This window comes from Aulonocara stuartgranti, assembly GCF_965226115.1.
Source record: "Aulonocara stuartgranti genome assembly, chromosome: 12".
NCBI lineage: Eukaryota > Metazoa > Chordata > Actinopteri > Cichliformes > Cichlidae > Aulonocara > Aulonocara stuartgranti.
The window spans coordinates 8,047,207-8,072,202 of NC_138948.1; the positions used below are offsets into that span (position 1 = coordinate 8,047,207).

The 24,996-nt window shown below is 38.6% G+C and overlaps 3 protein-coding genes and 1 long non-coding RNA gene across 4 annotated transcripts; 3 read left to right on the forward strand and 1 right to left on the reverse strand.

The window, feature by feature from the left end:
- The first annotated feature begins 292 nt into the window (after positions 1-292).
- LOC309718549 lies at positions 293-2,886 on the forward strand. The gene is made up of 3 exons (XR_014280007.1): positions 293-503; positions 717-865; positions 1,604-2,886. It is a non-coding gene; the product is annotated as an uncharacterized lncRNA (long non-coding RNA).
- A 488-nt stretch (positions 2,887-3,374) lies between these two features.
- On the forward strand, positions 3,375-6,211 carry LOC309718982 (uncharacterized protein). Its single transcript, XM_082554687.1, has 3 exons — positions 3,375-3,706; positions 3,795-3,949; positions 4,696-6,211. The coding sequence occupies exons 1-3, from the start codon at positions 3,673-3,675 to the stop codon at positions 5,158-5,160; spliced, it is 654 nt and encodes a 217-aa protein (XP_082410813.1). The 5' UTR covers positions 3,375-3,672; the 3' UTR covers positions 5,161-6,211.
- Positions 6,212-6,420: 209 nt separating this feature from the next.
- spring1 (SREBF pathway regulator in golgi 1) lies at positions 6,421-13,336 on the reverse strand. The gene is made up of 5 exons (XM_082556101.1): positions 13,213-13,336; positions 9,411-9,567; positions 9,162-9,313; positions 7,471-7,584; positions 6,421-6,951 (listed from the first exon to the last, which is right to left on the reverse strand). The coding sequence occupies exons 1-5, from the start codon at positions 13,306-13,308 to the stop codon at positions 6,868-6,870; spliced, it is 603 nt and encodes a 200-aa protein (XP_082412227.1). The 5' UTR covers positions 13,309-13,336; the 3' UTR covers positions 6,421-6,867.
- A 567-nt stretch (positions 13,337-13,903) lies between these two features.
- On the forward strand, positions 13,904-24,781 carry rnft2 (ring finger protein, transmembrane 2). The gene is made up of 10 exons (XM_082556100.1): positions 13,904-13,994; positions 14,071-14,148; positions 14,993-15,504; positions 15,590-15,666; positions 16,326-16,426; positions 16,751-16,904; positions 21,351-21,500; positions 22,823-22,888; positions 22,994-23,095; positions 23,818-24,781. Exons 2-10 carry the CDS (start codon positions 14,102-14,104, stop codon positions 23,950-23,952), a joined length of 1,344 nt encoding a protein of 447 aa, XP_082412226.1. The 5' UTR covers positions 13,904-13,994; positions 14,071-14,101; the 3' UTR covers positions 23,953-24,781.
- Positions 24,782-24,996: the final 215 nt, after the last annotated feature.

The following is a 24,996-nucleotide window of genomic DNA, read 5'->3' on the forward strand; positions in this document are numbered from 1 at the left end:
TGACTTGTGTCCCCTTTAAACAGAAGTGGGTACTAATGAGTCTTTGTCAAAGTTTTAATATATTATTTTAATTAAATGGGATTTTCTTTTTCCTGTGTTAACTTTCAAATGGTTTATTGTTGAGCGTTATCCATGTTATCCAACTTCTGTTTAAAAACCTGGCCTATATAATGCAAGCCACATCGCATGCAGATGGAATGTTTTTCATGCTCTGATATATTTTGAGGATTTTAGTTATCTGAGGTCTATCTGACCATGGTCACACCTCTTATGAAATCATATGATCCAATAATATGTCATAATGTGAGTGATGTTAAAAAAAAATTTGTCATGGAATTCCTTTGTATGAGGTGAATGTGGGTGTACCTAAAATGTAATTTAAGCCGGCCTACCAAAGCAAAGTTGCATGTTGCTGTTTTGTATGGTTTATCACGGACCACTGAGGATAAGAGTTAGTACTGCTACTATGGGTTCTAAACTCAATAGATCTCTCCTGCACTATGGTAAATATATATTTTTATTATTATTTAACAAACACAAATTTGACATGGTTAGGCCATTTGATCAACAAATACAACTGATACTACATAGTTTCATCATTACATCAGGAAGCCTCATATACTACTCGTTTAATCTGGTTGCATTATTTTGGTAATTTTACAATTTCTTGTTTAAGAGAACATTGTCCAATTCCATTTGTTTTTGTTTTTCTTCAGCAATCCTCTTGATCTTCCTGGAAGTTCAGTGGAGTCCTGTGTTTTCTGCTCCGATTTGTCCATCTAATAACTCCTGTGATCATTTGAAGAGAACCAATGACCTTGCCAAGTTATTCGAATTCAAAGCAACTGAGCTACTGAATTTATCTGTAAGTACCATCTAGTTAATCTGCTGTCATATACTCTTTGCATGATTGCTGTAACTATACACAGGACATTCTGTAGACTTTACCTAACTGCTGCAAAATTGATCCAAATCTTATATGTCATATTTAATCTCAATCATCTTCCAGAGTTTAGTCTTGATTTTTCACCTCATGTCTGTCCTCAGAGAAAGCCTGTTTAAAATGGTTTTAAACTCTAGAGTTTACTTCATGTAATATTTAAAACGCGTCTGTCGAAAATGTTTAAAATGCTCACTGATGTATAGTGGATGTTTGCATGAACAGATGTAGTCAGTAAGAGCTTAAGTAGCCAATACATAACGGTACTCTCAAAGGCCCCTCAGTGTAAATGCCTAGTGTCTTACTTGTGTGCTTTTAATCTAAACTACTAGTGCAAGAACCTGCTGGGGTTGCAACTTATGGAAGTATATAAATATAAATCTTAAATTAGTAATGCTGAATGACATGAATCCGTCATGTCTCTTTGAATCTGCTGTTTGTGAGCACAAAAATAGACAAGTTGACGACGTACACGGCACATTATTTTTTCCAAAGTGTATTTAGTTACATTTATTCACTCATGACTGTTCTTATTACTTGTATGAACGTGTCACAAAACTCAGTGCAAGGCTGAAGCATCAAGTGGTTCTGTTCTTATTTGAATAGAGAATAAGAATTTTACAAGTTTTATGGTGAATTCTACCTGTTTTTTTTTACCTACAGATAAAAAATTATGGAAAAAGGAATGAGACAATACGACCTGAAGTTAATGACACCCAGATATCTGGTGAAAGCACTTGTGAGAAGCTGCAGAACATCTATATCAAGAATGAGCTTTTTAAGTTACACGTTTTACAAGCCAAAGAATATCACCAACAACTTTTGAGGTACCCAGTTGAAATTTTTAATAAAACAGAGCACGTTGAAAAAACACTAGAAAATTTAAACATTATGATAAAGACTATGCTCGGACCATTCGATTTCACTCCCCCAACCCCACCCCGAGAGTTAACCGATCACCACAAACAAAAAATTTATGTATGGAGTGTTGCGGTCAGACTGACGGAATGGTCCAAACAAGTGCTGACGGTAGTTAATCAGACACTCTGTCACTAATAAGACTGAGAAAATATCTCTGTTATCTGGGATCCACCACCTCTCTGCTATTCCTGTCACGGTTAAGGTTTCCTTTTTAACCCTTGATGATGTTTTGACAGGGAATTCAAAGTTGTGCATTTCAGAATGGTCTCTTTGGCCATATATTAATTATTTACTGGTACCTTGTTTTTATTTATCTATTTCTTTGAATGTGAATATGATGTAGCTTAAATTTGCAAAATTATTTATATTTGAGAATATTTATTTATTTAGTTATGGTTAATATAATACCAGTCGCAGTGTTAACAATATCTTAAAATGTTTTATTATTTAATTGTTCCAGTGTTTCAGAAAGGTTCATTCATTAATTTGTCATTTATTTATAACTTAATATTATTCGAGTGTGCATATGTGCTGTGCTGGTGTGTGTGTATATTTATTATCACATCCTGTTTAAGGTACAGTGATGAGTAAAACCAGTGTGCTCTTAAAACAGAGGAACTTGTCAAATTGTGTAAACTTTTTCTGCAATAATCAACCTTCTACTGAAATTGTGGGTTGTGTATGTGTACCCAGAGATTATGTAATACCAACAGAAAATTGTTTATGTGAATTGATGCCTTCAACTGAAATATGATGTTTCTGTATGTTTCTGAAATGCATACTGTATGTGGAGAGTATTACATAACTTGCAAGTTTTAGTTTTGTTTTGTTTTTCTGTTTGAAGCTTAATTTTCTGTAACCTATTTATTTATTTATTTTCCAGCCAGTTCTTTTTTAACTTATTTAGTGTTTTTATTATATATTTATCTCTTGAAAATGGCAACTGCTTTGTATACAAGAGGCAGGTGTCTGCGGTTTATATAAAGTGCAGCAATGACCTCACCTCTGTAAAGTCTTTAACTAAACCTTACGACCTACATTAAATTCAGATTCATCAGCTTGTTGTTTTGTTTTGTTTTAACTTACGCTGGGAAAGAGTCGTTTGTGTTTTGTAAATACAAAAATTTTACTTTTAATCCAACTTCAGCGTTTTGAATTGAGCTGCATTTCAAATTCTTCTCCCTCTGATTTGCTTGTGAGATCAACCAACAGGGTTGAGTTAAAATTTTAGTCAGGACATGAAACTAGTCAAAACTGTTGGGCTGTGGTTAGCTGCATCTACGCAGTACTGCATGACTCATTTATAGAATATTTCATAGAGTACATATGTCATCACAGAATTCTTGCTAAACTACTTACGTAAGCTAAAGAAAGCTCATTTAAAAACTAAGAAATAATCATGCATTTCACACTTACACAAACTACAATTTCACTTATGTTATGTAGCTCATATAAGATAAATAGCAGCCAGTTTTTAAAATATACCCTTGCTATCTACAACCTAGTTTCTTAGTCTCCTTTTTAAAATTTTTGCAGAGAAACTAACCCATTTATCTTTTAATATCAGTTTTTCTTTTCTTTTTTTTTTCTTTTTTTTAGTTTTCAACTCTATAATCTAACTGTTCTAGAGTCTAGAGAATACTTATCATCATCATCATCAGTAATTTCCTTTGGTGGAAGAGGTGGTGACCTGCCAGAAGAAACTGAATTGATTGGTTCAGTGGTTGACTTTCTTCATCAGAGGATATGGTTAAGTAAGCGATAGGGCAAAATTATATTTCACACACCTACTGCCCTTGTCACAGTAAACTATGAGGAGAATTACAATGGGAGAATATAGAGCAGGTACAGTATACCATGCAACAATGTGAAGTAGTTTGTATGAGAAAGTACACCAAACTTAAAATGTTGTGATTGTACACTTGGTTTACAGGTTTTCTGAAACTGGCTTGTATCTGGATGGCGATTCTGATGCACGGCTTGGATGCACAACTTGCACCAAAGAAACATGCTGCAGGTGCATCGTGCAGTCCCAAACACCTGACAGCCCTGACCGAAAGCTTGGTCAATGAAAGCTTGAGATGCTTTGTAAGTAACTTTAAAACTATTCATTTTCTCACCAGTGCAACCCAGAGAAGTGGTTTTGTGACGCTATTTGCAATCTGCCAGCGTGCTTGGATGACGCAATAGCTGTGGGGAGGTAGTCTGAATTTTTCTATCACTTAAATTTCGCAAAAACAGTGCAGCTCCCAAAGCTCTGCTGAGTAGTGCTGTGTCACAGCCTTCATTTCTAGAGTGTGTTACTCCAGATTAAGACACTTTTAGTGCCAGTACCATAGCAATTCTGTAGTCATTCTTTGAAACAGTTTCAGTTAAATTGCACTTTGTTGCTATTAAGATGTCTGCTTTTTTTTTTTTTTTTTAACAGAATTACATCTCAGGTGTAGATTAAACAAGTTTTATCTATGAAAGCGCATCAGCCAGAAAACTAACTAACTAAACTAACTGGGTATTTTTTTCTGGTTCTTACAAAATAAACAAGACATGTCCTTGTAGGGGATTGGAGGAATATTTTTGTGAGGACAGAAAAAGTTGTTATTTCTATTGCCTGAATAATCTCAGGAGACACAGATTTTTTGTGTATATAATGGGTTTAAAAACACATCGTTTGATTAAATCTAGTGTTAAGTTTCTTCTTTTGCTGTGGTATAGATTCATGCTGAGATGCTTTGCATGACCTTTCAGAGGCAGTTTAAGAGATTAGCTGCGTATTCATGGGATGAGCAACACACGTCTTCAAAATCTCCTCGCCTCACTCTTGTCTTTTCTTTTAGGATGAAGCCAATGGAAAACACCTTGGTATTTGGTTACCTGGCTTCCCTGAGCTCCACGTCCAGAAGAGCTTTCCTCCTAATTGGACAAAAGTTCATTGCAGCTTGCGCTTCATGTATGAAGGTCTAAATGACATCTTGGAGGACCAGAAAAACAACCTGAATCCTCAAAACGTTTCACTTCACAAGAAGCTAGAGGAAACCATTGCCAGGATTAAAATGCTTGCAAATTGTATAAACATCATCTTTAAAAGTACATGTCCCTCAAAGCCATCACCACCTAAAATGCCTAAACAAGTATTTGAGAGGAAACAGTGGAGTCATACCCTGCTAAAGGCAGCCGGGGATTACCTGGTATGGCTGGAGCAAATGTTTGTTTCATATGTTAAAGGAACAAAAATGGGGAAAGGTAAAGTAACAAAGACCCAGCCTCATAAGTACCTGGAGGGGAGTGGATACCTGCTCTGATTATGAACAAGTTTAGCTGAGTTTGTGGTGAAAATGCGGTTATAGTTTGTGGCAGCTTTTCTTTAGCCCCCCCACCCCCGTCCAAGACTTTTAAATGCTACTTTTTCATGCATTCAGTATGCTGTTATGCATTAAGGATCTTTACAGTGTCTCTCTCTATAATATATCTGATATTTCAGTACAAACAACAACCGACATGGTTAAAACAGCCAAAGAGGGTTTTTTTTTTATAAAATTTATGAAGGGTGTACTTTGATATTTTGGAAAATTGAGCTGTTCTTATTATTTTAAATGAGAAAGTACATGCAAATGTCTAATCGACAACATAAGTAAGGCACAACTGGGGAAGCAATTATCCAAGCTTAAACCTGACAGACAAAAAAAAGGTGAAAATCGCTGCTTTTGTCTGCTATCACCCAAATCCACCAATCGGCACCTCTTAACAAATGTAAACCCCAGTACTGCTGCGCTAACAGCTGGATCTTTTTCTAGCTGGCTGCTATTTGACGCTTCACATTTGATATCACAGGTGTGAATGATAACAACCATCTCAACAAATTCTAATAAAGCAAATATCTCCGTTTACCAAAACGTCATGTTGCTACCATAAAAGCGTTATCGGAAATGTCTTTGTTCCAAACCTGATAGCTCAAAGCAATCAACATGTTCCCTTGTGGCAGTAATTAATCAACTTGCCAACCAGGAAAATGAGAAATGGCTCTAATACATCTCCTAATTATGACAGTTTGTTTTCCTCAGCCTTCACATTGATTAATTGTTTTGCTCTGACCAACTATCCCATGTGTGGGGGCTACATTGCCTGAGGTAGAAAGAAACAGATAGCAATAACTTACAGAGAGCTATTAGTTTGGACTCCACATAAAAAACAATCAAGTTATATTAAATGTTTCTATATTTTCAAGAACTTTTAATCAAATTTTGATTTTTTTTTTACTGTTATTTATACTGAAATTCCTTGCATTATCTTTCTTTTCTGTGGAACTTATATTTATTCACCATAACTATTAATTTTTAAAAAATAAATAAATAAAAAAACAGCTGTTATTTCAAAATGATGTCTTGTTTGATTTTCTTCCTGGTGCTTTAGACCCACAAGCTTAATAAAATTTGAATGCATGACATTGCTATCTACCACTGTTATTTCAGTTAAATAAAACCTGCTAGAGTTAAACTTCCATTTAAACCACACTACTACAAAATCTACATGTCACCATTCAGAGAGAAAAAAGCAGAAACTCATTCAGTTTCACAGTCCCTTTTATTAAATAAGCATTTCATCTGCATGCACTATACACAGAGGTTAGGACACATTCTTTGCCATTTTAAAATGTTCAGAACAAAACAGAAAGGTTCGTTTGATTTCATGACATGACTTTATGACTTGTTTGAAGCAAGTGTTGATGGATGAGCTGCCTGCTAAATAGACCTGATGATCATCACGGATGAACGGATAAAGCGTATTATGCACTTATGAAGTGTAAATAATTTTAAAAAAGAAGAAAAAAAAAAGCATACAGCGTTTTGTCCTTTTTGAGGTTGGTCTTGCATTCCTTCATCTCTTTGCCACAATATTGCAAAATTGTCCAAGCATTTCATATGCACCATCTCTTCAACAAACACCCTTATTTGTCAATTGCTATTCCATTGCTCTTCGATTACTAAACACCAGAAGCAAGTCAAATAGGCTCATACAGGCAGAAGTTCTGGAGGACTCTCACCATAGCAGTACTTTGCTTGAGGGTTTCGGTACGTGTTTTCATGTTGAACGCTCTGGAGAAGGGGAAAAATAGAAATGAGACAAACTAAAAAGTTTTTTCACAAAGCACTTATATTGCTCTTCTCAATACTTTCACAGTACTGAAAATATTCAAAGCTTGTGCAGATTCAGTGATTTACAATGAGATTAGCCGAGAATCAGTTTTGTTTCTGTTTTTTATTTATTTTTATTTTGGGGAGTTTTTCAAATTTCTAAATGAACCAACTGTCTCAGGAAATTCATGAGAAAATCATTATGTGTCATAGTGATGCATCAAGTTCAAATAAAAGCGTATCTTTTGTCAACAACTGTCTGAAAAATATACAGATAAATGTATGAGCAAAATATCGACTTTGAATGTCAAGAGATAAGGGTAAGTGTTGCTGCATATCCGCCAGACTACTAATTTCACTATTCCTTTGTTTCCAAATGATTACAGTTATTGTTATTATGATTTGTATGGGTCAACACTTTAAAACTGGTTTGGAAAATCTAACAATTCATGTTTGTTTCTTCTGTTGAACTTAACATACTTGTGAAGATGTCCTACACTTGGCCAGACACAACTCAAAATGATCCGCGACAGCAGTGAAAAGATTCTGGAAACCTTCAGCTGCACGATTCAGGAAGCGCTCAAGAAGAAGTTGCTAAACAAAAATAGAAAGAAAAGAAATTGAACATGTACAAAAACATGTATAGATTTATAATCACTTAGATTTATTATCTGTTCCCATTGCATGCACTGCTTTGCTTAAAATGCAAACTCAATATGCAATTTTAAATGATATCTTTGGTTTCAAATAGGGCTGCTCGATTATGGCAAAAATGATAATCACGATTATTTTCACTGAAATTGAGATCACGATTATTTGACGATATTTATTTAACCCTTTAAGACCTACTATAGAACCAAGTCCGCCAGAGCTTATATTATTTTTTTACATGTTGTAGTGCCATTTATGGGAGCATTTCAAGTTGCTATACAACTGTTATAGCCCATATTTTAATAATATGTATGCATTAAGTCCATAGTAACTACATTAATTGCAAAAAAGTGCAATAAACTACAAAAAAAAATTGAAAATCATTTTTGTTTGTTTTTTTACATATATTTCTACTTGGAGAAATTTAAGAGGTTTATCCCTCAAAACTTTAAATACAAAAAAGTTGCAAAAAAATAGTTTACAACAACAGGAAACTTATTTTGAGTGTGTTCATAGTTTTATTTTGGAGATACACCAATTTTTATATACTGCAGGAAAAACAAAAAAACAATCCTATGATGCAAATTTTCAAAGAAAACAGCAGGTGCATCAAAATAAACTATTTCCAGCTGTGCAATTCGAGTTCTAAGCATCCCAGAAACTATTCAGAAAAGTCAAACATGACCAGTATAGGCCTTTAAGGCCTACAAGTAAAAAAAACTACATTTCCGCGAAAATGACGTCACTACCGGTTTCGGCCAGGAAATGGCGGACATGTGATAGTTCGCGCTGACGCCTGTTTCACTGTGGGAAGTGTTACGAACAGCTGATCGGATCAGCGAAGCGTGTTTCTGGAATATTATGTTTTTGTTCCTGCAAGCGCTTTTTATGCAATTTTTGCAAAGCTTTATGTGGAAGGAAACCGTGACCGAGGACAAGCTGATGGTATGAGATGTAAGTACAACTCCTCTGGTTTCATATGCAAAACAAATTATTGCGCTAGCTTACGTGGTTCAGATTCTACAGGGATTTAAAAGTAGTTACACAAAACGGAGCGTGCTGCTCTGACCGGATTTAAAGGGTTAACAATGACTTTAAAAAATAATATAAAATAGTGTGCAACACCACTGAAGTTTTTTTTTTTTTTACCTCTCTTTTCAACCAACGGCAGTCACTCTCCTCTCCAAATAACTTCTGCTTAGCTTTCCGAGCTTCCCTCGGGTCCTCTTAATCAGCGGTCTCCAACCTTTTTTGCACCACGTACCGGTTTATGCCCGACAATATTTTCACGGACCGGCCTTTAAGGTGTCGCGGATAAACGAGGGAGGGGCTAATAATCGGCTCAGTCATTTTTAATGATCGTTGAAAACCCAGATCGTAATCGTGATTAAAATTCGATTAATTGAGCAGCCCTAGTTTCAAATGTGTGCATGCAAAGGTGCACAGCATGTGGGCAGATATGCCTTTTCCGATGAAAGTTAAACGCGATGATCCTGAAGGCCCTTGATGTGACAGATTACCTTATCGGGCTGGAGACAGCATGACACGCAATACTCATAGATGCTACAGCATCCATTGGCCAGGCAACTTTTACATATGTACTGTCTGGTGCTGGGAGCATTGACGTTACAGCAGCCATTAACGAGCAAGTCTTTTCTCTCACAGACATATCCTGTAAAACATTAATGCAGATTATGATAAGCACTGGTTACAGGCTACATCCGATGTGTTATCACTGTATGGTGGTGAGTAATAGATTTATTACTCACCAAGTTCGTCTGTAAGCAGTGTCTTGCCCTGGATGGAATTTCTACACTGAGTGATCTGTCGGCTGCTGTTCCCCAGGTTAAAGCGGACTTTCCAGGGGATGCGATGATCTGAATCTCTAACTTCTAAGAGTGTTCGGTCTCGTATGGTCCGCTCCTCCTGAAAAATGCACACATACAAGAAACGGGTCATGGAAAGCTAATGAAGAGCAACATAAATTTCAGAATATGGTTGCGCATATACAGTGGGGCAAAAAAGTATTTAGTCAGCCACCGATTGTGTAAGTTCCCCCACCTAAAATGATGACAGAGGTCAGTAATTTGCACCAGAGGTACACTTCAACTGTGAGAGACAGAATGTGAAAAAAAAATCCATGAATCCACATGGTAGGATTTGTAAAGAATTTATTCGTAAATCAGGGTGGAAAATAAGTATTTGGTCAATAACAAAAATACAACTCAATACTTTGTAACATAACCTTTGTTGGCAATAACAGAGGTCAAATGTTTACTATAGGTCTTTACCAGGTTTGCACACACAGTAGCTGGTATTTTGGCCCATTCCTCCATGCAGATCTTCTCGAGAGCAGTGATGTTTTGGGGCTGTCGCCGAGCAACACAGACTTTCAACTCCCGCCACAGATTTTCTATGGGGTTGAGGTCTGGAGACTGGCTAGGCCACTCCAGGACTTTCAAATGCTTCTTACGGAGCCACTCCTTTGTTGCCCGGGCGGTGTGTTTTGGATCATTGTCATTTTGGAAGACCCAGCCTCGTTTCATCTTCAAAGTTCTCACTGATGGAAGGAGGTTTTGGCTCAAAATCTCACGATACATGGCCCCATTCATTCTGTCCTTAACACGGATCAGTCGTCCTGTCCCCTTGGCAGAAAAACAGCCCCATAGCATGATGTTTCCACCCCCATGCTTCACAGTAGGTATGGTGTTCTTGGGATGCAACTCAGTATTCTTCTTCCTCCAAACACGACGAGTTGAGTTTATACCAAAAAGTTCTACTTTGGTTTCATCTGACCACATGACATTCTCCCAATCCTCTGCTGTATCATCCATGTGCTCTCTGGCAAACTTCAGACGGGCCTGGACATGCACTGGCTTCAGCAGCGGAACACGTCTGGCACTGCGGGATTTGATTCCCTGCCGTTGTAGTGTGTTACTGATGGTGACCTTTGTTACTTTGGTCCCAGCTCTCTGCAGGTCATTCACCAGGTCCCCCCGTGTGGTTCTGGGATCTTTGCTCACCGTTCTCATGATCATTTTGACCCCACGGAATGAGATCTTGCGTGGAGCCCCAGATCGAGGGAGATTATCAGTGGTGTTGTATGTCTTCCATTTTCTGATGATTGCTCCCACAGTTGATTTTTTCACACCAAGCTGCTTGCCTATTGTAGATTCACTCTTCCCAGTCTGGTGCAGGTCTACAATACTTTTCCTGGTGTCCTTCGAAAGCTCTTTGGTCTTGGCCATGGCGGAGTTTGGAGTCTGACTGTTTGAGGCTGTGGACAGGTGTCTTTTATACAGATGATGAGTTCAAACAGGTGCCATTCATACAGGTAACGAGTGGGGGACAGAAAAGCTTCTTACAGAAGACGTTACAGGTCTGTGAGAGCCAGAGATTTTCCTTGTTTGAGGTGACCAAATACTTATTTTCCACCCTAATTTACGAATAAATTCTTTACAAATCCTACCATGTGAATTCATGGATTTTTTTTTCACATTCTGTCTCTCACAGTTGAAGTGTACCTCTGGTGCAAATTACTGACCTCTGTCATCATTTTAGGTGGGGGAACTTGCACAATCGGTGGCTGACTAAATACTTTTTTGCCCCACTGTAACCCTATTCTAAATTCACTATATTATTATTCTGACAGATAATATCTGTCAATAACAGTAATGTTTCGAGAAACTATAGCCACTGTTTCAACAATGTAGAAGACAAGTAGAGTAAGAAGGCCATAGTGATCGATGTAGCAATACCCAGCAGTAGCAATACCAAGCAATAGCAACATCAGGATGAAGAAACACGAGAAGCTTGAGAAATACCAAGGGCTGAGAGAAGAGCCAGAGAAGATGTACAAGGAGAGGGGAACAGTGGTCACTTTGATGATCTGAACACTCTGGGCAGTGAAAAAGCAGATTCCAGGAATGAAAACCGACAGCTTTGTCCAGAAAAGTGCAGTTCAAGGAAAAGCAAAGATCCTGCGCAGCATCACCGTAACCAAACTGAATAGGCACATGAGTCCACACATGAGCACAGCATTGGAAATAACGGGTACGTTGACCAGTAGCTGGGTCAAAGCACCAGCTACTGGTGCAGCAGTAATCCGAGACTCTAGACATTAAGGTGTCATTCAGACTGAGTGAGTGTGTGGCTGAATGGTTAGAAAGAAAGTAAAGGTGATCTGGACTGAAGAGGTGGAGCTGCCAGGAGGCAGAACGGTCAGCTCAATGGTAGTCATCAGATAATAATAATAATAATAATAATAATAATGAAAGGGCCACAGATGCCACTGATGAGTTCTCCACCCAAAGGCCATCACCCTGAGGCTCTATGAGCAACAGAGAGAGGAATAAAGAGGATTAATGAGTGCCAGAGCCACAATCCAGGAAGAAACGTGGAGCCTCTGTTAATGCATCGGACAGAGAGCCCCCAAGTTAAGCTGCTCTATGAGGTCTTCAGCTGGCTGAAGGCAGCTGGTGATGAGGAACAAGAGAAGCTATCATACAAGACCAAGCCCCTACATGGGGTGTACCATCAACAGATGGAGGAAGTGGCTGGCATCAAGAAATCCTACCAGTGGCTAGAGACTTAAAGGACAGCACAGAGGCAGCTCATGGCATCACAAGAATAGGCCCTAAGCACCAGATCCATAGAGGCAGGGGTCTACCACAGCTGACAGAAGCCAAGCTGCAGACTGTGCAAAGGCTTCCTAGAACTATCCAGCACACTGCAGCAGAATCTAAGATGCAAGAAGGGACAACATACATTGAGAGGACCTATCAAGTGGCTGGGATAGTGTATGAGAATATCTATGCGCATGTGTTTTAGAAGTCTACTATTACCTGCTGGCTGAAAACTGCAGGGCTAAGACCCTGTGGGACTTTCAGGATAGAGAAGAAGCTGATGGCCAGCCACACAGAAAGTGGTGGCTGACAAAAAGCAGGAGACTGCAAATGTCTCTATCCCATGGGACAACAACTTCAAAAAGAAAGCATGAGAAAACTGAGAAGCTGAAGGAACAACTGAAGCAGACGTGGAAGGAAAAGTCAAGTGGCCCCAGTGATACGAACTGTAAACCCCAAAATTGAATAGTGGCTCCAGCAGACTGCAGGCTGGCCATCAGAGGCCTGTCCAGAAGAGTGCAGTCATAGGAACAGCTAAGATCAGAGCCCTCACATTCTCGGGCTGCTGGTAGAGGACCCAAGCTTGAGGAACACATACACACACAAAACAGAAAGCACAAACATTTTCATTTAGAAATCTGTCAAAAAAGTGGGCATAAATTATTGTTTAGATGCTGGTAAAAGTCTGTAATATTAGACCCAGCTACACTTTCAAAAAATAATGCCACAAATTGTGATTATTCAGAAGAATAGTTATTTGGACAAGGTAGAAGCTTGGATATACAGCTCCCTACTAATGCGTGTATGTTTGGTTTCCTACTTAGAATTGGCATGTAGTGTGTTTTTTTGTTTTTACAAAGCAAAGAAAAAAGAAAGTGACTAGATCTTTTTTTCCTCTTGCATGTTTTTTTCTGTAATCGACTTATCTCAGTGTGAGTTTCTGTACCTGTTTGAGTGTGCTGGTCAGAAAGTAGATGAGGGAGAGTCCAAAGACAACTCCCAGCACCCAGCGCTTTCTCAGTAGCCGCCGTAGCACCATCATAGCATGGCTTGCTTTGGGGAAATGCAAGTGACAGCCCAACACATCAAACCTCCACGGATAGCAGTTCTCTGGCTGTCTTCAATTTTCAGGAATATGAAAAGGCTAACTGTAAATAATGTAAAGCTAGCTCAGTTGGTGGTAAAAATGCAAATATAGGACATAGACGGAAAATAGCTAACTCTAGCTAACCCATGTTTTAACTCTTAAACTCACAATAGCAACCTTTAAATATAATGTTTTGAAACTACCGAATTACGCGCTGGACATGCAAGCTAAGTGTTTCACTGTAAATGCCAGCTTTGTTAGCCTGCTAGCTAGCGCCGTCTGCTCTCGGTGTTGCTAGATAAATAATGAGGAGCGATAACCAATAAGCTATGACGCTGTTTAATAACGCTTCTTCGTCTCCTCTGTAGATAATAATTCGATCATGTCCAAAATTATGTCTAGTAAGAAGAAACGGTGGGATTTTTTTTCAGCAAAATCTGACATCCAGCATCAGCAAAACAAATCCCCAGCACGGATGTAGTGTGGTCGGAAAGAAGGTGCTGATTGGTAGATGGCGGTCTTAGTGACGCCACACCGGAAGTTTCCCGAGCGGATCGTCTGGGCAGCAGCAGCAGCTGTCTAGCTAACCATTTACAACAACCATGACAAGAGCTGTAGTCCAGTACACCGCATTAATTCAGGTAAAGTGGTTTATATTTTTGGTCACTTCTGTGAATCACATACTGGTGATGATACTGTGGATTTGTGCGTTTACAGGACTGGACCATGTGGTGATGATCGGTATGCCATGCAGAGGAGACACAGCAGCAACACGGATGGCATGCCCTCTGAAAGGTGGGGAAAGGAGGTGCTGCACAAATGCACAGATGCTTTTGTCACCCCTTCTGCCTGCACCGCCTGTATGCTTTCTTGGTAGTTTTGGCAAGGCCACATATTTGCAATTGTAGGTTATATGTGCTTTCCAACATTGTTGCAACACTTTGAGTTTGGCCTTCCTCCATTTGTTGCCTTATAACTCTTAATTACTCTCAGCACAAAACAAAAGGAGTTATAGACCAGCATCATTTCATTTTGCCAGAATAAAAAATTGGAGCTCCAATCGCGTTTAGTTCAATAATTCAGTGAGCAACATACTGGCAGCGGAAATGAATGGCGCTCAGGCCGGCCTTTAGAGACATACTAAAGACCTCGGTCATACAGGAGGAACTCAGAATAAAGCTTTTACTCCTCTGCAATGAATGAATCAGTTGAAGTTGTTTGGGCATCTGACATCTGGACCACCTGAATGCCTCCTGGGTGAGGTGTTTGGGGCATCCCCTACTGTGAGGAGGCCTTGGGGAAGACCCAGGGTACGCTCAAGAGATTATGTCTCTGAGCTGGCTTGGGAATGTCTCAGTGTCCCCAGCAGAAGAGCTAGAGGACGTGGCTCTGAAGAGTGAGCTTTAGGCTTCTTCATTTCATTCATTTAACCCCTGTTTAAGAAAAACTGCAACCGAAAGCCAAACTCATCAAGTTTTATCATCAGTCTCAATTTAATATCTGTGACTTGGAGTAAAAGAAAAACGCATCTTTGTCCCCAGAGGTTTTCTGATAATTGAAGAACACACTACACAGATTAAGATGCTGATGATTATTCAAAGACTGCATACTATACTACGTGCAATTTTTCTCCATTTAGGAGCCGAAGCCAAACTCTGGGATCGGAAAGCAGCCTGGATGAGGGTGGTGTGTTTGACTGCCTGAAGCCTGAATCACCCGCTTCTCCCCAGCAGATCTTCTCCGGCCTTGTTGGTGTCCCCTCCAGCTCTGTCTCCTCTGCCCAATTCCAGGCAGCCGGCTTAGTCTTGGGCTCTCCCCCTGAAGTTTTTATCCAGATGACAGCATCATCCAGAGAGGAAGGGGGGCCCCATCGCACAGAGGGTGGACCTTTTCTCCCTCGGCCACCTCAGCACCATCATCACCATCACCACTTCCACCATCAGCCCCTTCAGCATAGGACCTCGTCCCTGCTCCAGCAGGCTACCACAGCAGCTGGCTCAGAAAGGCACAGCTCCAGGGAGGAGGCCCAGGAAGACCAGTCCACCCCAGCCCCAGCTTTGTCTGAGTTGAAAGCAGTGGTCACCTGGCTACAGAGAGGCTTCCCCTTCATCCTTATTTTGTTGGCTAAAGTCTGCTTTCAGCACAAACTAGGTATTTCAGCTTGTGGAGGACTAATGTGGCTAAGATTGTTTAACGGTACCTCTCATGCACTGATGATATTGCACCTCTCTCGCAGGAATTGCTGTATGCGTGGGGATGGCCAGCACGTTTGCCTATGCCAATTCCACTTTAAGGCACCAAGTATCATTACGGGTAAAGGGTAGAACAAAATCCAAGAAGTATAGCTATTTTATTCTTAGATCAGATTCACGCTAATGTTTTCCAAGCACGTTTTAGCACAGCAATTATTACTGAAAGATGTAATTATGTTCCTTATTTCTCTTTATTATACTTAATAAAACTGTTAAATGATATTAAATTAGTAATTATTATTATTAAATAATATTTTTAGTGATGTTAAAACAGAATGCACTGATCCATTTTTTGACGATATTGTGTGTTAAATGTAACGTAGTGCCGTTTCAATAACAATTGGACTACAACAGAGCTGTATTGTAAAAATAAATAAATAAGTGTAATCATTTTTTGGTAGACAGAAGATTTTGTAGGTGGATTAATTCATCATCGTCGTTGGTCTTGATGAGCATAAGAAAAATATACGCGCTGAATAAGTCTTATTCTAAACATCATAAATCAATTTGGTGTATAATCACTGAAATACCTTTTAAAATTGACTTTTTATGTGAGAGATGTCTATGTATACATGCTCTTTCACATTCAAACAAACTCATAACACACCAAGCATTCTGTTAGTTTGCAGCATTATTTGAAATACTAGCACCTTACAGCACATTTAGAAGAAATGTATGGTGCATGTTGCTTGAAATCCCTCTATGTGTCTCTGTTACCAGGAGGAACGTTCTGTATTTGTTGCTCTATGGATCATCATGTTCCTTGGAGGGAACATCGTGTATATCTACTACACATTTAGTCATGAAGAGCTGCACAACAGGTAGTGTACCAGCAAAGATTTTTCTAGTAGTTCTGTGTTTCTTTGCCTGCCATTTTATTTTATTTTTTCTACATATACATTTAGGTTTTTCCCCATTCATTTTTATGTTGTGCGTTTTATTTTTACTTCCATTTCCTTCAGGCAGTGTTCCCGTTCTTGTCTGATCTTGTCCTGTGAGTATTTTTGTTTGTTTTGTTGTTTTGTTTCCACAGAGTTTCTGACATGTTCTGACATCTTTTCCTGCTGTTGTTTGTCATTAGATGAAGTGTAAGCAACACCATCCTTGACAATAAGTCGCTGATTCATTTTGTTTTTCTCTTCTAGCCTCATATTTGCCAAGCCCATCCTCAACAGCTTTGATTTCTTTGATCTGATCTGGGCAGTGGGCATCACAGATTTTGTACTCAAGTACGTCACCATCATCCTGAAATGCTTTGTCCTCTTTCTGCCTAAGATTCTCCTGGCATTCAAATCCAGGGTAAGAAATCCAGATTCATTCATTTTCTAGAGCTTTTTACAGAAAATGCACGTTTTTCATGTTAAAAAAAGATACAGAGACCAAGACAACATTTTGATTTCAGTGAAAGTGTAAATTAAGAAATAAGTATCCATTAATTCAGCGGTCCCTAACCTTTTTTGTGCCACAGACTGGTTTAATGTCAGACAATGTTTTCACGTACTGGCCTTTAAGGTGTCGAGGATAATACGACCAAGACAAAAAACTGTGGCATTTTGTAAAAATAATAATAAATGCAAATTCACTGTGTAATTGTGTAACTTTATTAGCAGCGTCCTCCTGAAATGCGCCAACGACATTGAGAGTAACATCAACTCTCGCGGCCCGGTACCAAACGACTCATGGACCGGTACCGGTCTGTGGCCCGGGGGTTGGGGACCACTGCTTTAATCTTCTTCCACTTAGATCGATGTCCAATAGAAATGTCCAGATTTTGCACATTTTTGAAAAACCTCATTTAGAATGTGGCCAGAAGGTATAATAGTCAGATAGCTAAATCATCTCAACCAGGTCCTTCCACTGTGACTGGGCAGCGGCTTTAATCTGAAACTCTGTGCTCATTACTCTGTCATCAGGTCTGGTCAGAGTGATGTAAGAGTGTTGTAGATTTCTTCATCAGATAGTGATGCAGTGAACAGATATAACAGATAAAAATGAATTCTTCTTTGCCTTGATTTTCACTGTAAAGCAATCATTTTGTCTGTGTTAAAATCAAGCGTACTCCTTTCCTTGACAGCAGTCCTCTTTTGCTCCTCCCTAAAAGTTCAACTTTACTCATTATTTAGCTCATTTAAGACCAAGATGATGGAAAAAGAGTATTTCGTTAACAAGCAGTAATAGACATAAAATATTTTGGTAGGTAAACTTGTGGAAGGCAATTTAATGGTTGCAAGGTCTCAGGGGATTTCTCACAGTGTCCCCTTTTGGCGGTCAGTTGTTTGTTGGCTTTATGTTCTCAGTCTCTCTCCCCATGGCTACCACGCTGGCTTTGCAAGCACATTCAGCCCGGTCGTCTTGTTGCCTTCATCTGCAGGCCTCCTGCAGTGGAGGCTGCAGGCAGGGAGCGACTGCCAGGTGACTTTGCAGGAAGGGTCATAAACTCACAACCAGATGACTTGTGTCTTTGACCACGTTCACGTTTGCTTTTCATGCGATTTCTAATTAAAACCCAAGCAAATCCTGTATTTGGAAAAAAAGGGAATCAAATGCAAATGTTAAAGTTCATGAAAAATCATAAAATATCAAATAATTGAGATTATAATTATTGGCCATACAACTGATTAATTTTGATTAGGCTTTTACCAAAACTGAGCATCTTTACTTTCCAGATCATGTCATTCTTTTCTTCTTCGATTATCACACTGCAAATTATTATTATTAAGATTTAGAACAACTTGATCAAAAACCTTTCTTTCTCTTTAACTCATTAATGAAATACCAGGTTGTATATGTTGTAAGATTGTATAGCAAACTTGAAAGACATCTAAGCCAAGTTTCTGTCAAAAGGCAGTATTCATGCTTGTTCACAACATGTCAAGTTACAGGGTGCTCACTCTTAAAGTTGTTAAGCTCGGTTCATGAGGTGAAAAAAGAAAATTTGCTAAACTATGATGAAATACTCCACTGAGTGAACAAAGTGCTAAAGGGTCACAGTGTGAAGCTGTTTTGTATTCATTAGGTTTTAAACGGTACTCCTTAGGTGAGCCTTGTGAGTGCGGGTGTCTGCTTGTGTGGTTTTTTTCTGTCCTGAGGCGACAAAGTATGACTGCAAATGCGCACGCACACACACACACACACACACACACACACTTTGATTTCCATACAGGTGCAGCTTGTATTCCTGTTGTGTGCTTGTGTGTTAAATGGGAGGTAGAGGAGGGGGGAGTTATAAAGTATTAGGATTAAATTTTCCACTGATAAACAAACCTAGAGGCCTATCAGAACCACACCAGCCAGCAACTGAGCTCATTTGCCCTCGAGGGGATTGCAGAGGTGAGGTCATCCCTCCCTGGAGCTGGACCATTACCTGTATCCTCCGCTCACAAACACACAAATATACACACACGGATTGAAGCTTCACAGTTGTGATGGGACACGTAAAATATTTTGGTAATCCCCAATTATATCATCAATTCTTAGCTTTTTTCTCATTGAAGCCAGACAGTGCTGTCTGTTCTGAACCCCATGAAGTCATATAATCTGCCTTTTGGATTCATTACTGTGTCCAGCTGTGGATACACTAATGATTCCACATAATCACTGCAGTCAGCACAAGTTTGCACAAGCAATAGCGGGCATGCGATCAGAAGTTCCATGACGGTTATGTTTTAAAGGCATAGACTCATAAAACTGCTTTTGCTTGAATTTTATTTAATGGGTAATTACTAAACATGTATTTTCAGTGTTATCAAGTTGTCGCTAATTTCAGTCGTGCTAATATGGAGTTAAATATATTTTAAATACATAAGATATACCTAATAAATCCCAAGAGTAGAGAAATTACTATAAAATAAATGCATATCGCAGGTATGCATATCAAAGACCTTTCACAGAGTCTTTGGATTTTTTTTTACTCTATTTCTTAAGAACATGACTTTCAGCTACTGTAATCTACTGTAGATCATTTTTAGGGCATTTACTTCTTCTTTTGCCCTTCATTTTTCCTCATTTCTTTTAAGGACACACACTTTTAAAAAAACAAAACAAGAAAAGTGTTCAACTGAAAATGGTCGAGTACAAAGACTGGACCGCACGACAAAGCTGCCAATGCCCAAAGAAAACCTTTAAAAGACCTTCAGAAAACTTTTGCTGAAGACTACTTTTTTTTTTTAAAAACTGAGAAGAAAGGCTGGTTCCTTGGAAGAACAATATAAAGAAGTGAGCATTTGCGCAAGACCTTTGCACAGAAATGCAGCTCTGTTAAGATAAAATAATAAAAATAAAATAAAAATAATAAACTAAAGAAGGTAAAGAATGCACAAAAATTATTTTAAATGTTTGTTCTGCCTACGCCAGAAAGATTTCCTTTTTAGACTTTTGGTAGCTGTGGAAAAAATGACTCAAACAGGAGCGTCCAGTAAGTTCCATTAACTAAATCTCATTGTTAAAGTTTTTTAGTTTGAACAGTCATACAAAGTCAAATTGTATTACATGTAAGGCAGTATAGAACAAAGTAAATTCATGTTTCGGGTGAATTGAATAACTGTGTAGCTAATTTTAGTGATAAGATTTGTCCAGCTTGCAGTTTCTGTGTAACTGTCACTGCAATTGTTCTTCTTGTGTAACTTTCTTACCACCTCCATACACTCGTATTTTATATATAGCTAAATTTGAGTGACGCTATTATTACTGTTATTTTATTCATATTGTGATAATATTAGTGCATCCTTTTTTGTTTTGAGGTCCAAAATAACATTGGATATTGCAACAGCCCTAAAAGAATGACCCACAATGTGCCAGTCAAAGGAAGTAAGAATAAGCTATGACAGAACCGACTACACATTTTGTTTGTCAATCCTTTCTGAGTAATGTAGATTCCAGTCTTGTAGATAAAAATGTACAGTAATGGCTAAGCTAAGGACTACTCAAGCAGTATCTGCTACTCACACTGGCTGGCTCATCTCCAAACTTTAAATTTGACAGTTTTTACGTGGGCGTGATGGGCACTGTGGGATGCCAGACTGAGGGGACAATAAGGAAGATGAATTAGTAGCTAGTAGAGGTCTACTTCCCCTGCCTACCCAGCTGCTTGTGCCTCTTTACCCACAGTCATCAATCTTTGTCAGCTATCATCCAGGAAGTCATTATGCAAGCCAGGGCAATCGGGGAATCAAGTTTGCCTTCGTTTTGTTCGCCCCCGCTTTTAACCGTCCCCAATTCACTTAACACACTTTGTGGCAGTGGGGACAGAAGTACATTTCTACTCTGTGATTACGGAAGGGAGGCCCTTTAAAGATAGCTAGCGAGCCCCCATAGGGCTGAGCTTAATGTGGGCACTGGGTAGCAGGTGGAAAGAGCCGCTGCCAGTTTCCCTTGCAGTGTGAGGAAATTGCTTGTACTGCTGTGAAACTGCTGAGATCTGGACAGCGGCCACATTTGGGCTGGAGGCATGCTGTTTTAAGCTTTTAATACCACACTGCTCTCGACTAGATAGAAGAGTGCCCTGAAGCTACTGAGTCCTTTTTGCTTTTTTGGACAGCTAGTGAGTGGATCAGACAAAGAATACATATTGTCTCCACTGGGTATATATTTTTTTTCCTTATATTTGAAACTTGTGTTATGTGTCTTTTTTGTTTCTTTTTCAAAAGTGCTGCCATTCAGTTTACATGGCCACATATAGTCACTGACACTGAATAATTGAAGTCTCAGCTATTGATGTAGTTTTTAATATTGTGTGTGTTTGTGCAGGGTAAGTTCTACCTGCTGATCGAGGAGCTGAGCCAGCTGTTTCGAGCCCTCGTTCCCATCCAGTTGTGGTACAAGTACATCATGGGAGAAGACCCCTCAAACAGTTACTTCCTGGGAGCTACACTCATCATCATCTACAGCCTCTGCAAGGTTTCAGCACCTGAGGGCAAAATTGTTTTTGTCCTTTTTTTTTTAGGTTTTGCATGGAAGGTTTCCACTAAAGACTTACTTTTAGACTTCTGGTAGAATTTTAGTGGTGCTCCTTTGCAAACAAATCATCAAAATTCAGTCATTATTTTCAGTCATGTATTGGTATGAGGGGGAGAGAATCCAGATGAGGGGTCATTTAAAATTATCAGACTTTTCCTCAACCATTCTTTTCTCCCCAATAATTGTAAGTCATTAGTACCATTTAGTCTGCTGTTCCCAGTATGGACAGGTAATGCCTCTGCAAATTTCTGTAAAACTGGTGGAAAAAAAAAAAAAACCCCAGCATTGTCACATTTGACAATGATGATGTTTTTAAGCAACATTAGTTTCAGAGTAAGAATGCACCTCAGCTCATGGACCCGTGACAGGGGAAGAAAGAAGGCAGAAAACTTAGTCAATGGTCACAGGAAGGTCAGCCTTTAAAAAGACTTCAAAACTCAGAAAATAGACTTTCTTGGGCAATGACTCACTAAAAGTTGGACACGACATTCTGTGGGAGAACAGAAATAGTGAAAATTAATGGAACATGAATGAGCAAGTCTATGGATGATGCAAAGATTATTTACACTCTGAGACTATTCATTCTACAATGTGTGGTTACAATTATTGACCTGCTTTCTTTAAATATAACAGTGAATCAGATGTTGTAGTTCTTAAATATGGGGGTGTTCGACTGCGTTACGTGGGTAATCTCCTGGATGTGCGTACTCCATGTACAAGTTGCAGCACACAGGTGTTTTCCAGAATCAGGCAAAGCAAGGCTTGCTTTAGTATAACAGCATGCTGATATGAATGCTTCTTTGAGTCATTGTCGTCATAACGGTGTTGAATGACTGGGCAACAGTTGAATGAACTTCAAAGAAACGAGCTTACACCAGAAGGCTGTAGGTGAAGGAAGTTATCAAAGGTCTAGTTTGTGTGTAACTGAAACAATTTGGACTTTTGATCAATTTGTAATGGCTTTATTTCATATAAAGACAGTGAGATAAGAATTAAGTTGGTGAGGTGTGCCCCTAAAAGAAATCCATTTTTGTTGTTTTAAAGTTGAAATGAACAGTTATGTAAAATAGATTTTTGTTTCTTTGTTTTCATTTCAAAGCAGCGGTGTGCCCAAATATGGACTTGTGAATCTGTTTGCATGTCTGTAAACTAAGTCCTTTCTAATTTTGGATGAAATGGGGAATCCTGATGGATGCTGTAATTCCATATTTTTTTTATTTTTTAAATAATTGTGCTTTGTCTTGATCTTGATGGATTTGCAGTCCTTTGACATCTGCGGACGTATATCTGCAATACACAAGGCCTTGGTCATGCTCTGCAGCTCCCAGGTCAGTTGTGGGTTTTGTTTTTTGTTTTTTTAAGAATTTATAAAAAATCTAAATGACTATCCAGAAGATTTCACTCCTTTGTGTGTTTGTGCATATGTCATCCAGAGTTATGGAGTGAGAGCTGGCAGTCAGCAGTGCAGCGAGGCAGGTGATGTCTGTGCTATTTGTCAGGCTGATTTTAGAGACCCCATTGCACTTCTCTGTCAGGTAAGGGTTCATTAACTGGTAACAAAATGGTAAAAAAAATAAATAAATCTAAATTTTGCAAATTATTTGGCTCATTTAAAGTCAAAATTGTTGTCACTGAATGTCACTATATACTGACTGTTATTTGGGTGTGGTTAAAAGTTAATATGACCTACTTTTGTTGCTCTGTTATCATCTGTAAATAACAATTATGTTATAGACTTCTATAAAAGATGGACATAGTTTCTGGGTCTGAAACCAAACCTGCATTCTTTCTAATGGCCAGCAGAGGGTGGCTCTGTGGTCACAAACAGCTTTTAGATTCCTTGATCCTCTAATAAGGGCTCAGTCACTAGGTTCAGTGACTGATGTTAATTTTTGAAATTACAGCCCCCTTTATCCAAAAGAGCAATAATGCAGGACAAGCCTAACATGTGATTATTGCTTTTGTTGTTTCCATGGTTATGTCACATGGTTTCACAGTCAGATGTTCCCTGCAGTTGTGACATCTGGTTTCGGAAGTGCTTATATGGAGGGTCAAGTATGCTCAATGTTTCACAACGAGGCTTCATTAACCCGTGATGATTTCATGGTGACTATGTCCATTTTTTTTAGATGCAGTTTTCACAAGAGTAGCTTGAGTGACAAATTTACTTATTTATTGGTATTTTTAGCAAGATATCCTAGCTATGTATGTGTCACACTTCTGCCATCAAATAAATGAAGATTTTGTTATTTTGCAGCACGTGTTCTGCGAGGAATGCCTGTGTTTGTGGTTCGATCGTGAGAGAACGTGTCCACTGTGTCGGTCTACTGTCATTGAGACCCTGAGATGCTGGAAGGATGGCACCACCTCAGCTCACTTCCAAATTTACTAAGTTCTAATAATATAGCATGAGCATCCAGAGATATGTGATTGTACTCTGAAGCCAGGTAAACAGTGATGTTTCTGTAAATGTCTTATATAAATCAGGCAAGGAATAATTGGGGTAATACATGATATATTGGGGACATTAAATTTATAGGCATTTGAGAAGGCCATAATCGAATATATTTAAAAACAATCATCTCCTATAAAGCTGGTGATTGAGGCCACATGTTTAAAGAAATGATCAATGTGGTAAAGGAACATAAACTTGAGCTCAATTTCAATGGTTTGCTACTGTTGTAATCTATGGGTAACTTTTTATTTGACTTTTTTTAATATAAAAGTTTGTTTTAAGTGCGGTTATAATGTAAAACGTGACTGAATATACACTCTGAGTTGTCTTTACAATTTCATCACATGTATTGATTTAGTTCTACAAATGACTTTATTTGAAAATGAAATGTCTCAGAATGATTCTTAATGGAAAATCAGTTTGTACTCTTTAGGTAGAAGATGTTGTGGTTGGTAAAACATAAGCATATATAGATACTGAATAAGGAACAAGGTGGTGTGTGCCGTTTAAGTAGCCTGACCATAAACGGTGCATTTTAAAAGTGTTGATATGTAGTACATACATTGTCACTGACATCAGAGGCACATATCTGATAATCGTCCACACTGTAAATTGTCTTCCATTGTTATTCCTCATTTATGTTGTTACTGTGTATTTTATTTAGAATAATTTTCCTCGGGCTGCTTAATAGACTCTAGGACTATATGGAAAATGCGCAGTGAAGCACTGAGATCATTGGTTTTGAAATAAAGCACTTAAGCTCAAATATCAGGTGTATTTCTTGTCTAAATGCAATGACACAAAGAACATATCTCAGTAAACGTTTTTTTATTATCAGGACTGCTAAAAATTCATATGAAATGTTTTAAAAGTATAAAGACCATACACTTTATAAAAGACCGTTTCAGGAATTTTACCCACATTACATTAAATATACTAGGGGGGGAAAAGCTTTTTTCTTTTTTGCAGAAATCACAGACA